Source organism: Formica exsecta, unplaced genomic scaffold (assembly GCF_003651465.1).
Source record: "Formica exsecta isolate Colony F162 unplaced genomic scaffold, ASM365146v1 scaffold122, whole genome shotgun sequence".
NCBI classification, from domain to species: domain Eukaryota; kingdom Metazoa; phylum Arthropoda; class Insecta; order Hymenoptera; family Formicidae; genus Formica; species Formica exsecta.
This window is the reverse complement of record NW_021848556.1, coordinates 1419453-1434913: the sequence shown is the minus strand read 5'-3', so window position 1 is coordinate 1434913 and position 15461 is coordinate 1419453. Positions and strand designations below refer to the sequence as shown.

General features: G+C 40.8%; 1 protein-coding gene and 2 non-coding genes across 4 annotated transcripts in view; 2 read left to right on the top strand and 1 right to left on the bottom strand.

The window, feature by feature from the left end:
• Positions 1-8295: 8295 nt before the first annotated feature.
• On the top strand, positions 8296-8396 carry Trnay-gua. Its single transcript has 2 exons — positions 8296-8332; positions 8361-8396. It is a non-coding gene; the product is annotated as a tRNA-Tyr (tRNA).
• Positions 8397-8794: 398 nt separating this feature from the next.
• On the top strand, positions 8795-8898 carry Trnay-gua. Its single transcript has 2 exons — positions 8795-8831; positions 8863-8898. It is a non-coding gene; the product is annotated as a tRNA-Tyr (tRNA).
• A 3861-nt stretch (positions 8899-12759) lies between these two features.
• The window catches only part of LOC115245529, a 5271-nt gene continuing 2569 nt past the window's right edge, over positions 12760-15461 (bottom strand). Inside the window, exons 3-5 of one of the 2 annotated variants that reach the window (XM_029823900.1) lie at positions 15092-15413; positions 14527-14832; positions 12760-14434 (exon numbers count right to left, since the gene is read on the bottom strand). In XM_029823900.1, coding sequence (XP_029679760.1) covers positions 13906-14434; positions 14527-14832; positions 15092-15413 — 1157 coding nt within the window. In that variant the 3' untranslated portion in view covers positions 12760-13905. The remainder of the gene's footprint in view (positions 14435-14526; positions 14833-15091; positions 15414-15461) is intronic. The other variant, XM_029823901.1, reaches the window with a different exon arrangement.

Sequence of the window (15461 nt, the reverse complement as noted above, 5' to 3'; positions counted from 1 at the left end):
TCGCGGCGCGATTTTTCCTGTGAATTTTTCCCGTCGACGAGGAATCCCGCTTTGTTTGGCGACGACGACGACGACGACGACGACGACGACGACGACGACGACGACGACGACGACGACGACGACGACGACGACGACGACGACGACGACGACGACGATGTGTTTTTGCAAGAAACGCTATAAACGCCGATCGGAAGGTAGAAACGGTCGAGGGCGTGTCAGAAAAACGAGGAGGACGTCGCTGCATTCCCGATGCAGCTATAAGTAGGCGCGCATAATTATGCGCATCTCGTATTTCGAAACGCTTCTTCTCTCTCCGCGGCGTCGTTATTGCGCTGCCGTGCGGCTCGCCTTATCCAGACTTTCCCATCGAGAGAGACACCGACGCTTTCCGACCCGGAGAGAAGCGAAGGCGGAATAATCGGGACACTTGGCCTTTGTGCAACGTGTCAAAACTATCGATATTATGCAGAAATGCGAGAAAATTATTCTCATTTCTCTTTTTGTACCCTTACGCAAAATTTAACGAGGATTCGATATCCTTAACATCGAATGTCAAACAATTGTCAAGTCGTTCTTGCGTATCGCGGAATGACTAACGAAACGATTAATCGATATAAATGATTTCTTAAAAGAGTTATGCGTCGATCAGTTAAGTTTCTCAGATTTATGAGAAAGACCACGGTTGAGCTGAATTATTTCTCGGCAATTTAATTGCAAAATCGTCGGACACGTGGCAACGAAAGCTGTTTACCTTGTGACAACAATCTTCCGCTTCGCTTCGCGTTCAATGAAAAAATGACTGTTGAACAGCCTAATAAATGTATGCATATTTTTATGTGTGTTTCGTCAGATTTATTATATAAAATTATGTAAAATCCCGTTTCACACAATGTGGCAACTTGAATTTTCGGAAAGAAAAAATTCCTGTCACAAAAAAACGAGTCTTCGATCGGTAAAAGTTCGTTCTCTGCGTTCTCTTCTACGAAAGATTCCGAGCGAAAGAGAAATGAAATTAAAAATACATTAACGGGGTGGAGCAATTCTTATGTATATTTAATAAATTTTTGAGGCCGCCGTCGAGAAAGATTTCAATAACAGATTCTTCAAAATAATCTATTCGAACGATCTACTAGTGACGTATATCGACAGTCGTGATCTTAATGTATGCAGAAAGTGCGCATTACAAGAATAGTTGAACAAGAATGCGACGGAAAGAATTATTAGCCACTTCCGCGTAAAATCTCATCCGAGAGGGGAATTTATTCTCACGTTCTATTAAATAAAAAACTTTATGCGCGCGCGAAGATAAGCTCTCGTGGCACATTAAGCCGATAATTGCCAGCCTCGAGCTAATATCACGAGTCGCATCCGCGAGGGAGTTAATTAAGAAGATGATATTACAAAGAATAGCTTCTTTACACGTCGTCCCGAGAAAGATCAGCAGTTTATTAATCTCGCGACACTAGATGTTTAAAAAAAAGAAAAGAATTTATAAATCTCTTCTCGACACACATTTCAAGATTGGTTACGCAATTTTTCCGCAATCTTTTTTTCTATATATTAATCGAGAATTAAATATCTCGTTATAAATGAAATGTCGATTAACGTTGAAAGACGCGAAATAATCGGACGATGATTATTTCTTATCCCGTAAACTTTCTGAAGGAGAATCGCAGGAGAGAAATTCCGCTTGGAAAGGTACGTCGGCCGTTTTGCTCTCTGTAAGTAGATAGGTGAGAAGGAAGGTGGTTCACCTTGCAGAAACAGCCTTCCGTTATTTACCGTAATCCACTCCACGGCCAGTGAGACGCTTTTGATTCCCGCCATCGATAGGAATGCAATCGAGTGCGCTTTCGTCGAATTAGATCTATGTATCATACATCAGGTGTTCATTTCTTTTCACTTTTCCGTCATCCGCGCGAAGGACGCGGCCGTATTTGGTGCAGCGTTTTCACTGCAGTTGCAGCTGATGAATCGCGCTTACCATTCGGAGAGATAAAAATGTCGAATAGAGAATTTGTTTGTAATTTTTCGTAGGAAAATTTACAACTCTCAACGCACACATAATGATGGATTGTATATTTATTCTTATTAATTGTAGGCAATTAATTCTCGTTAATTGTAAAGTTATTTTCTTGATGCTTCTGATTGTTCCATGCCTCATGGAAGTTCAACTGTTGACTTTGTCTGTCTCGTATGTCATTTCTCATGCGACTCACGCGTCGTCCGGATACTTATTATGCGTTGAGTCATTTCGAGACAAAGAAGAATAGCGTCTGTAAGAATTCTACGTATAAGGTTAAGGAGTCAAAAATGTACATTGTCATCTTTTTTTACCATATGTGGCACATATGGAATCAGCTTCTGTTCTTTGAAACGTGTGTTGTGTGCACTTCTTCAGTTCGATTAAAAGGCGTTAATTAAGAAAGAGTCGACAGGAGGAACGGTTACGCGATTCGAAGAAAGTCCATACGGCGACCCGAATTTTGTGATCCACCTTTCTAAATCGATCTCTAGATCGTGTTGTCGATGTATCGACAGGGCCGGGTTAAGCCAATACGTGGTTTAAAAACAAGACAATTTTTTGACAGAGAATTAAATTTTATAGAATTCTTATAAAATCAAAAAGAAGAATGCGGAGAATATTAATAAAATGATAAAAATTCCTATTTTTATCTTTATTGCAAGATATGCACGAATGCCTAAATTCGATTTTGTTTTTTTCGTGCCACAAATTTATGGAAGTGATATTAATAAAATTATAAAGATTCCTATTTTTATTTTTATTGCAAGATATGCACGAATGCCTGAATTTGATTTTGTTTTTTTCGTGCCACAAATTTATGGAAGTGATTTTGAGCAATACGAAAACATATATCGTCGATTTGTGTATCGCATCTGTCTATTACTTGTATATTACTTAATATTGCTATCACATGACTTTAGAAATTCAGCATTGATCTATGCACCTCGTTATACTCTTCTTTGGCTTACGTTCATTTACTGCCAACAAGCTATATGTTATTCAAAAAGTCAAGGTGATTTAAAATCGCTCGTAAAAAACGGCGGAGATGACGAGCCCTATCAAAAGAAAATAATCATTCATTTTCGAATCGAAAATATCGACTTCGCCGAGTATGCAAATGAGTTGCTAATTTTTTAACGCACCATGAATAATATTTTAACATTTAAAAAAAAAGAAGAAAGTTAATTCTTGCGTTATTGTGCAAAATAAATTAATAAATATATATGTATAAGACAAATCAATTAGTATAAAGAAAATAATTTTTAAGAAAAAGTATGTATTTATGTCCAAACTTAAGGGCTCTGAAATATTTCAGTAAATTAATTAAAATGACCCNAGAGAGAGAGAGAGAGAGAGAGTAAATATAATAAGTAATAGATTTCTATCATACTTGGTTTATATCATTTTCTAATTTGCATTGGAAGATTATATCTGATATTGGAAAACGTTTTTGTATATAGCTGTATATCTTCAATGTCGTTTTTGATAAACGCATCAATGCGTTATTTACCTACCGAGGAAGCGATTGGTCTTCGCGCGCGATTAAACGGCTATAATAGATCATAATCGGGGACGGTGACATCCCGGAAATCCCTCATGGACGATTATTTCTGCACCTTTCTCTCCGCGAGATCCACGTAACTTTATTGCCACTCGTTACGCCTCGTACGACGACATGCATATGCAACGCTCGTACTTAAAACACGCTCACCAAGAAGTACTTATATCCCGTTTTCTTCGGGCTAGACAAAGATATTTATATAATATACACACGTCTCGAAAGCGTCTCTGATACGCAAAATGAAATAGATTTATTCGAGATTGTTTTCTCAAGAGTAATTGCTCTTCTCAATCATCTTAATTTTATTCAAAATTTTCTTATAAAATATTACTTGCATTATTAGATGTCTTTAAGGATATTTCATAGCCGTTTTATAACCAAATAAATGAGCACCTTGTCACGCTTTCGTGAAGATGAACACGACATCTCTTCGAACTGTGACGTTAGAAATCGCTGGTGAAATTTAATTGTTTACTGGAAATGTGAGTCAAGCGAAAATAGAGCGCTAGCCGCATCATTATTGTTTTAAAAATTTGTTTCGGCTTTTCATACAAAGTCGTACATTACATTATATTCTCTTCGCGGAAATATTCATTCATCCATTCGCGATGTCAATCAATTTCCAATCAAGTGTTTGACGGAAATTGTTATCTTGAAAAATAGATACAGGACGGAATATATATCGACGTGACGTTTCTCATTCTAAAATATATTCTTGCAACTTGGTCACGTAAATCCCCAAAAGGGTAACGTTCTTTATTACCGTGAAAGAACGAATAGACGTTTTTCGCACAAAGCGAAATTAAAGGTTGTGCTACTTCGACCTTTTTAATCCTTAATTTTTACGAACTTTGCGTAAGTTATCCTCTCGCGATCAACTGAATATCAGCTTCGATATGTGACTCCGAGCTGTTCGGACTCACAGCCGAGCCGTTCGATTTTCGAGGAATTCCTGATTTTGTAACTCTCTGGCGGCCTGAGATGACCTTGCCGCCTGTCACTTTCACCAGTTTGTCCGCAGGGTCGGACGAGTTGGCGATACACGGATAAAAGAGCCTGGTGCCCTGGATAAAAGATCGAGTGAGAGCTACATACACATGCTCATTTATTCCGATGAAATCATGCACGCATATGTATGTATATGTTTGTGCACGTACACGTGCGTGCCACGGTGGAAGGGAGCGGTCGACCTTGCCCCTGAGGAGATGCACAGGAGATGGAGTGCGGTCAGAATGTCCCTGGAATAAGAGCTATCGATCCACAAAATTCATAGCTTTTCATGGACCGATCCGAATCCTTGACAATTTCCCAGATTTATCTGGGAACCTCGTGTTAGTTTCGAGCAACAAGAAAAAATAAACTCGAGAAACTTTATGCGTTACTGAAGAGAGTCCTAAGAATTAAACTCGAGAAGAAGCGCTCAGATTCTACTTTCCTCTTATCCGCATTGCATTTAAATCACTATTAGACAGGTTTTTTAATCACTTCGCAGGAATTCGAAAACAATTCGCGACTTTTTCTTTGAATAATCGCGAACAACTCGTGGCGTGTTGTTTCGTTGGTGCGTGACACATGTTCGGATTGTCCCTGAGAGGAATCATGACCCGCGCCGATCATATCTCTTGTTTAACCGACGTGGACTTTCTGTAAGTTGATAGCTCGAAGGATCGTGTCCCTCCGGGTAATTAAGGCCTCGAGGTGAGCGTGTCTGTGCGATTTACGTACCATGCGACACCTTGAAGGCGTGAGAACTCGCCAAGAACTTTCACTGTCAAATCGTCGTATGCGTATTTAATCGTCTTGTAATTCGGAGTCGAAATTGAAAATTCAGCTAAGAAGGAAGGGGATGAACAAGAAGGAGGGGTAGATATTCATCTGGCGGGATTTCGTTGGTGCGTGACACATGTTCGGATTGTCCCTGAGAGGAATCATGACCCGCGCCGATCATATCTCTTGTTTAACCGACGTGGACTTTCTGTAAGTTGATAGCTCGAAGGATCGTGTCCCTCCGGGTAATTAAGGCCTCGAGGTGAGCGTGTCTGTGCGATTTACGTACCATGCGACACCTTGAAGGCGTGAGAACTCGCCAAGAACTTTCACTGTCAAATCGTCGTATGCGATAATCGTCTTGTAATTCGGAGTCGAAATCGAAAATTCAGCTAAGAAGGAAGGGGATGAACAAGAAGGAGGGGTAGATATTCATCTGGCGGGATCTCTCGATGAGATTCGCCGCCGGGGACTACCAGCCCCAGGAGACTTGAAGATTCTCGTATGCGTAAGCATGAGAATGACCCCGGTTAAGAATAATGTGATGATGTCTCAACGAGATGCGGCCGGAATATCCCGTTACACGGCTCGTACGTACAATACGGTCGGCGATTCACGTGACTGCTGGACGATGATTTGCATTCGATGCGCAAATTGCATTTAATTTTCACGCGTGTTATTTAATCAGAGATTAACATAAGTAAATCTGCACATAACGTCTTAAGATTGTACTTCTTTTTACGAATGTTATATAATCTAAAATATTTAGTTTTTTTTATATTAAATATTTTTTTATTAAACATATTGATTATTGAAATTATGATTCTGCATATTTAATATATGGGACTACAATTATATAATCAAGTAATTGTTATGATATCTTCTAATGGAATGGTGTGCGCGTCGTGACTTTTAATATCACGATACTTTATCGTCTAGTCCTTCAAGCAAGAGAATGGAAAAATAATCTGTTTACTCGGTAATCATAATCTATTTATTCGTGATTGATTGGATAATGCTAATATATAGTTAAGAAAATCACATAGTAAGTAATGCTTCTGAGTTCTGTTCAATCCAGGTGATTACATATGTATCCTCTCTCGCCTGGATTTCTCTCTCTCTCTCTGTCTTTCTCAAGATGCGTCTGTAGATAATACGAGGTGTTGTAATAAACGTGTCGTAATAACGTGTCACGTTACATCTTTGATATATATTCAGTGACATTAAAAAAAAAGAACTCATCGAGCAGGGAGAACACGATGTTTACGGAGAGTTGAAAGTTGAAAGCGATAGTGGAAGATGCTTGAGGCTCTCTCGCGCCATTCTTGAATTCAATTTCGTTTTCATTTTCGCGACTCCCTGTAAAGTCGATAAAAATATCTCTCCACATACCTTCTCGATACTTTTCCTAGAAATCTCTGTAACATCTGATCATCTACAAATAATATCGATAAATTTTTGTAAACGTAATATATATGTATATAAAACCAGGGATAGACGCGTGTTTCTCTCCCTGGAAATACAAATGAGTTAATTAAGAAGATAAGATGTTAATTATGTTTCCTCAATATTTAATAAAAATACCATGACATTAAAGAGAGAAAGAGAGAGACGTCAATCAAGAATCCATTAACAAATTGTTAGTTACTAAATCTCCGAGCAACGTAAGGACATACTCCCACATACACACACACACACACACACACATATGCCTTTCATTCTAGAAAAATTCTTCCGATATTGCGTCTCTCAATCGCCGTTAAAACGCGTGGAAATAAGAGCTCGTGAAGCGAGCTGACAGCAAGGACGATGCCGGACAATCGATCGCAAGAAATTTGCACTCTCGTGACACTGACGAGACGGTCTCGAGGTCGAGCAACGATCGCTCGTTCGATCGATCTTCCGGTCGCGTCCTTGCTTGCATCCGAAGGAAAACATGTCGGTCCATTTGGAGGAGTCATTCCTGCCGTCGACGAAATTTGTTTCTGATGATTTGATTTGTTTCTGATTGATCGTATTTTTTATTTTCTATTGCATTTTAACGGTTATTAACGATCCTCCTCATCGATCTGTGGTTTCGTTACCGGAAAAAAGTCTCCTTCTGGAGATAAGCGACTGGAATGCACGTGGGTGAGGCGACGAGGTGTGGCGCGTGCTTCAAGAACAAGTACAGTGCAGCTTTCCTCGGGGATTTCGATTTCAAAACAGAGAGTCAGCGAGATGTCAAATACACTAAAATTAATAGATAGATAAATTAATTGTACAAAGTGAGGCGAATACGATGAAACGCGTCAATTAAACGCCGCTCTAGGAGCCGCTCCGGAGTCTCCCGCGACCGGAGAATAGGAAGTTAACGAGGATTTTGTAACAGGAATTAAATTCGTTCGGTGTTACGACTTATCGCCGAGTTTCGCAGCGGGTGAAAATGCCGCGACTCGCTTCTCCTTTGGAGAATATGAAATCTGCATAATCGCTTTCCATTGATTGAGTTTTCGCTTTACCCGGAGACGGGTCTGCCGCGGAATTTTCCGTCAGGTAGAGTCCGTCGTTCGCTACCAGAAGGCAATCCACCTGGCAATTTGTTTCTCGTTACCGTAACGCGGTTCGCATAAACGTCCACTTCGGGATAATCGCTCTCGCGACAGACTCGAGAAGAAAATTCTGCTCGTTCAGGCGAAACGATCGTGTAACGCCGGTAGCGGAACACAGTTTATTATTACGATCTGTATCTGTTTTACGATGAAAGTGTTACATTAATATCGCGGCGAACACGGCGAGTCGCAAAAAAGCCGTTATAGTATCTGCTAGTGGTGTTGTAAATTTTACGCCGTTGTTTTGTAAATTGCCACTCTATCAGCGGCGTCGATTGACGCGGTTGGGGCTATCTGTTCACTTTTATCAATTTCTTCATGATGGCATAATTAAATGTAATTAACAACTGCCTTCGATAGCTCAGTTGGTAGAGCGGTGGACTGTAGTTATTTGATTGTTTGTGAGAAAAGAGACATCCATAGGTCGCTGGTTCGACTCCGGCTCGAAGGAAAAATTTTGCTTGCGATAACAATAACAATATCAATAATAATAATAATAATAATATATATATGAGAAAAAAAATGCGAAAGACAGGGGATTAAAATATTAAAAAAAAGAATATATTCAATATGATTTATAAAATTCAAAAAATACCTTTAGTAACAATATAATTATATAATTATGTAATTATATAATTTGCCCAAAACGCGCATTCACAATGGCTTGTAATTATTTTTCTAGAGAACATTTTCATAAATCGCTCTTTCAAATTTGATAGATATTTCATTTTACATTAATATTGTCTTAATTTGAAAGCGATAATAAGTGATAATAAGTGCGTTATTTATAATACCTATAGATAAAGCCTTTTGGAAGATGTGTGCTACTTAAGCAAGCTTCATCAGAAGCCTTCGATAGCTCAGTTGGTAGAGCGGTGGACTGTAGAGGTTTAAATGCTTCATTAAGGTGTAGAGATATCCATAGGTCGCTGGTTCAAATCCGGCTCGAAGGACATTCTTTTTTGCATCGCTAGAATAGTACAACTTGCTGAAGCTGATTGCGTCTCGTAATAATAAAACTCACTATCGTACTTTTAATTCATTATATTTTACCGTTATTTGTTTTTCTCTTATAACAATGATTAAATCTTTGGAAATATTACATATATTTTACTTGTATTATCATTGAATTAACGCTTTCTTTATTCTTCGTTTAAGTAATAATTTTTACACGTTATGCATATTATAATATATTTAAATAAATAAAACGCATTTACAATTTATTCTACATACTTTGCAAAATTATCGGAGACTCTCACATTCCGCGATGTGTATTCATAAATTTGTTGTTTTCTCTCTCACTAAGCGGAATTTATTTTTTTAAATGAGCCACCGCGATATCTTCACCGGTGAAATTGAGCATTGCGAGAAAATCTCCGGTCCTATCCCTCCCTCGAAACCTCGAGCGGCAAGGAGAATTTCAATTAACGATGCAGAGAGATAGAAGCCTGCCACCGGATGTTTATCTACATTGGCGCCGACTGAAAACAAGCCGCGGCAAAACAGATAGACGAATACGCGTCACACTCGTCTTCCGTCACCCACTGACCTAGTAGGAGTCAATTTCACCGACTCGCTCGATTTCTTCCTTTCGAGGCGCGCCGCCGAGCGAACGAGCAGCGAAATTATTAAATATTCCATTATCGAAATTCTTGCGCTCGCACGTGCTTTGTTTAGCCCAGGAAATCGCCGGGCCAGTCTTCGAAATCGCATCCCCATCTTCGTTATCTTCGCTGGGAACGCGAATTATCGTTAATAATGCAACATATGCGACTTTGAATACAGAGATCTTTGAAATTGCATTATTACGTGCCGGTAGATTGTTTCACGAGTCGCAAGTGCTTTTTCCAGTATATTTTTAATCCGCAATTTAACCGACAAAATACAAATATTTGTTAAAAAAAAAAAATTAACTAAAATCAAATATGCGATAAATATTTTAATATATATCGAAATTTTTTAGAGATCGATCCAATGTGCTGGATAATTTTGCTTAGTACAAAAATAAAAATTGTTTTTGAACATTCTTGCATAATTGCACGCAGAAACGCCGGATTAAAGCTACAAACGAAGGAAAAATATCGCAAGAATAATATTTATCGACGCGATAACTCGGGACCCCTAACGATAGGGGACCCCCGTTCGGGATCCATGAAATTTTTATTACGCTCGCCGAAGATAATCGATCCGGTGCGCGCACACGCGATTAATACCCAGTGACCCACCTGAAAGCCTCGTACGTGATTCTACCATCTGGACGGCGCCGTTAGGTATGTTTCGTCTTTAAACAGCGTCGGCCTTGCTCCGTGTCGTGGCTCCGCGAGATACGCAGCTTTCTCTACTTTCGCTTATGCGAGATTTTCAGGCTGTCGTTTAACGTTGTTGCGAGCATTTTATTGGGAGGCAATGCATTCTACAGCAAAGTAGAGGAGAAAATTTGTTCTACCCGGTGTGTACAGGATCAACGTTGTCTTTCCGCATTCGGTCGTTAAGCTAGTTGTCTAGCATTTCCATTAAATAACATTTAATTAAGAGCAGTTAATAGCATGCAATGCTTGATTAATTGATGTAAAATGAAAATTTTTGCCGATTGGAAAGAAGATCCTTTTGGTCCAAAAAATATATTTTTAAATAATTTGTGTAATTATTAAATATTCTAAAAAATTAAACGCTTCTACAATGTTTGTCATTCATGGTAGTTATCAGTTGCAACTGCATCTTAAGCGATTCAACATTCTATAAAAATTTCTAGGAATTATTATCTATGACAAGCGCTATCAGAGTGCTACTTTAAAGATGCCGCCTTTGTTGTTGCGAAAACTATTGGCATTTCTTCCTCGGATAAATGGCATTTGATCGTGGGTGGAACCTCCCATTCACGCGTGACGCAGAAAAATTATCGAACAAAGAATTTATACCAGGCGTAAAGATGCTTACGATCGATTGAGTAGGCACTTGATTGAACAAAGGAAGAATAATGCGGTTGCGTTTATCATTGTAATTTATCGTATACAATATACAAACAAATATACGTTATAATTTCGCGTATTTTAATAGCATAAAATAAAGAAGTAAATCAAAATAAAAAAAATACATCGCGTTTAACTTGTCGTTTACGATTGGGATTGAGAAACCTGTTGCTCGTTGCGGATAGAGAAGCCTCTTAGAATCGACGGTGGAATCCTTTCCTATCGGTTGATTAAGCTCGTCTCGACGCGTGGAAACTATGATGCTTTAAACAGCGACGAAAGAGAGGCTGCATCGGAATGCAACCGTCGCCAGGCGACGGGCCGGTTGTGGTATTTCACGAGATTACAATTATTTTTTTGCCATTCTCTGCCGCGCGAATCTTTTCTTTCTCTCCGATTCCTGGCGGATGATAAAGCGTGGATGAAAACGACGATCTGGCGAAGAGACGTCCTGTACATTATTGTCGAACGTATTCTAGCTCGTTCCCGGCAATGTCTGCCATAACATACATATACACACGCACACACACACATACAAACACACATGGCAGCATAATACAGCTATATAATCCGCCTTAATTAGCAAGGCAAATTTAATAACCGTTTAAAACAAAAGGAATAAAGAGCCATTCAAGAACCATGCGCTTCATTGCGAGCCATTGTAAAAGCGCTTCTCGTTTTATCACGATTTAATTCCTCGCGTGGAAAGAATTTCTTTCTTCTTTCAGGATGCACTTTTATTTGCCGCGTCTCAAGTTATATCGACGAGAAAGTCCAAACTTTTATTTACTTTGCAAACTTTTAAATTGTAGGCAAGGCAAGATCTCTGTAAATATGATTTAAGCATTGTTGAGAATTTGAAATCTTGTAGAATATTAATACTGATTGTGAGAAAGAAATATGAAATAGCAGTAAATTTTATTCATATTGCAGCGATGGATTTAGAGCACATTCAAACAATTTTTATTGTTATCAAAAACTTTGCAAATTATTCTTATGTAATAATCAAAGAAATTATGTAATACTCAAAATATGATTGACATAGTCAAAAATATGCATATATATATATATAAAAAATCAGTAGGACAATATAATCGGCTTCACGATATAATCGGATCACTAAACGATCGCTCGGATCATCGCCGACGCTCTCGAAATTCGGAGCGCTTTCTTGGAGAGTTTTCTCAAGGCGTGGGAGGGTCGGATCATTCTTAATTCTTCGCGTCATCGATACCCACGGCATCGCATTCAGATCAAGGCCGCGACGGCGGCTGGATGGCAGCCGAGACACGCGAGCGAGATTTTCAGAGCAACCACGAAACCGGAATGAGGTTTTCGTCGTCGTGCATAAACTGAAATACCGTCCTCTTATATTCGTAATGTATGTACATGTGTGACACGCATCGCAATCGCATATCGGGGCATTTAACGACACTAACCAGACACAAATCGATCAAGAAAACATTCGGAACGTGTTCTTGCGAGAGAGAGAGAGAGAGAGAAAAAGATGGCTCGGCGAGATCGCGATTCATGAACGAGATTTTTCTCCGGCACTCTTTCTTCGACGTTCGCACGCTAGCGGATATTCCGCTGCGTATTTGCATCGTGAGATTTTAATGGCACACATTATTAATCCCGAGACAAGTACCGAGACAATTAATGAACGAATGAATAAAGAGCACTCCGCCCTCTCATTGTCTTGCGTTTTAAAAACGAAGCTCGCCCCGGTTTGGCGGTCAAGTTTGCAAAGTTTAAGCATACCCCACTTTCCATTCCGTTACCGAACGATCGTAATGAATAATACGACGAGCGCGCGCCAGGAGAAAGAGAAAGAACGAGACAGATCGCATCGTGTTTAAGATTTCTCAGAATTTTTTATTCAAAGGTTCGTCGAGAGAACGCTATGTTGGTAGTATCACTTACTTTTACAAATATACATATACAATATTTAATTTCCATATATATAAATATATATATATATATTTATATATAGATCGGCGGAACCCTTAAAAAAGTAAGGGCACACTTCGAATCGGGGAACAATATTAATCTGGCGGTTTTCATAGATTACTTCCGTCGAGGGAGGGAAAGGGGGATTGAAGGAAGACGGATATTCGCCGATAGATCGATATCGGTCGGGAAATCAGAGATGCGAGTCAGAAAGAGAGAATGAGAAGGGGACACGGTTATATTACACACGGAATCCCCCACTCGCGGATCGCCAGTCGCCGCTATCGAAGGAGATCCGCGATTTCTCCTCATGGGATCGGGTGGGGCGCGACATTTTGTTTTGCTTTTCGCCGATTTCGAATGGAATGCGCGCGAATCTCGTTGTCGTCGTCGTCATAGTCGTCGCCGTCATTGCCGCCTCGAGGACTTCGAGAACGCCGCCTCTCTCGGGAGTCTATCACAGATTGCTGGCGTATGATGAATGTTACTTTAATTACCAGCTGATAACGAGGCACGCGTAAAAAAATTTTGTAATTTTTATGATTTTCTCAAATAATAATGCAATTATTTTTTTATATACTTTGGATGAAGCTAAACTTCAATATGGAAGAGATATCTGTGAATGCGAAGCGGATAGAAAGCTTCCCTCTATTTTATTCGTCTTTAATCCATTAGACTCTGTGTAGTGTTCTAGTTCTTAATCGAACAGAACTTAATCATCACAGATACATCGTTCTCAACAATAAAACAGCAAAATTATTGACAACTAGAGCGGAGTTGCCAGAGCCTAACGGGTCGACGACGTCTCTTCTCTTTTCTCTTGTGTGCCTCGTCGCCGTTGCTTTCAAAAGTCTCGAGGATACGGACGCCTCAGTCGATGGATATCCGGCGTCGTGTTGAATTGTGAAGATTTGTGACGCGACGTGCCCTTCAGATCGAGATACAGGAAAAAAGGAAATCCGCAGGGCCGAGGAGAACAGAGAGGAGAAACAGGAGGAGGGACTTGACTTAGACGAAAAAGAGGATCGCGCTCTCGGCAGTTTAGAAGAAGCCGTCACCGGTCGGGTCGTTCACCCAGGGATAATTATTAGGACAGCGCACGCAAGTCTGAAGGTTGATGGTCTCGCCGGGCACCTCTTTGGAGGTCAGTTTGCAGGTATGAGGCACCCAACACGCTTGCGCACCCTCTACCGTGCACTTCTCCCGCCAAGGCTCGAAGTTCTTCGACTCGGTGATGGTGCGCGGGTTCTGAATCCACTGAATCACCTGGGTCATCGTCACGAAGTAGACGTCGTTGTGACTCTGCAGAATCTCGTCGATCCAGTAAAGGAAGGCGTCCAGAAATTCCGGATTGTTCTTCAGCCAGGCAGCGTGGAAGTAGAGGCCGAGAGGCGCGCGATTTTGCTCGTAGTGACGATCGAAATTGTGATTGAGGAAGTTGTAGAACTGGTCACCGGTCAAGATGTTGCTGCAAGAATCCACCATGGCGCAGCCGGGCAGGTACTCGTCGTTCTGCGGATCCTCGCGCCGGTCCAATTCGTTCATCACCATCTCCCACACAGCGTGCGATCTTTAAAGCATTATTTAAAAAATATTCTTGTTACCATCTACATATTTATATGAGGAAACTGTCGATCAAGGTTACACATAAATAGCGCTCACCTAGTGGGGCAGTGCTGAAGATTTCCGTGGCAGCGGTGCGGCATCCGGAAGTACATGGTGTACGGCCACAATGGGGGATTGTTCAAGGCCGCAGTGATGGTGGAGTCGTACAGGAAGGCTTGCTCTTCCATCATGGTGAATTGATTGTTACCGCCGACTCGCAGATATGGGGCTCTCACGCCCACCACGCTGTTGTCCGTCAGATTGGCAAACTTCTCGGCGATGATCCTCATACCGGCCATCTCCTTTGCCCAATCGTCAACGGTCGCGTCCGACCAGAAGCGCTCGTCGTCATTATGCCTTGCCCCAAAGTTGTCATGTAAACATTTTATGTAGTGATCGTGTTCTAATTTTTAACAATTATGACTATGGTCGTGAGCGAGACGGCATGATGACGCATCGCAGGAACCTGTCCTCGTGAACCTGTTTTTCAATCTATGAATGGTTTCCCTGGAACCTCACGCTCGAGAGTGTCTCGTAATCAACTCGGGCGGAGCATGGCTTTCGAAGATGGCGTGTAAGCGAGAGAAATGAGAATGTTAGAATTAGAGAAGTTAATACTTACGAGATAGAGTGGACGGCGATCTCGTGGCCCTTTCTGTGCATTTCCTGGACCGCGGAGTAGTTGGTGTACTTGTGCGAGACGAAGAACGTCGCCTTGATATCGCAGCCGTTCGGATTCTTGCGCTTACCGTTGAAAATATCCTTATAGAGGCCGATGTTGTTGTTGTTGATGGCGTCGTCGAAGGTTATCGTGACCATTTGTGGCACGTCCTTGCCCGGGAGATCGCCGGGTATCGTGGTACCATCCTCCGAGCAGAAGCAGTCGGGAAGAACGCACACGGCGGGGTCGCATGGTGGAGCTCTATTGGGATCGTTGTCCATGTCTGAAATTGCGAAAAGTTCCAAATTTATTCATTTTTTAAATTACATTC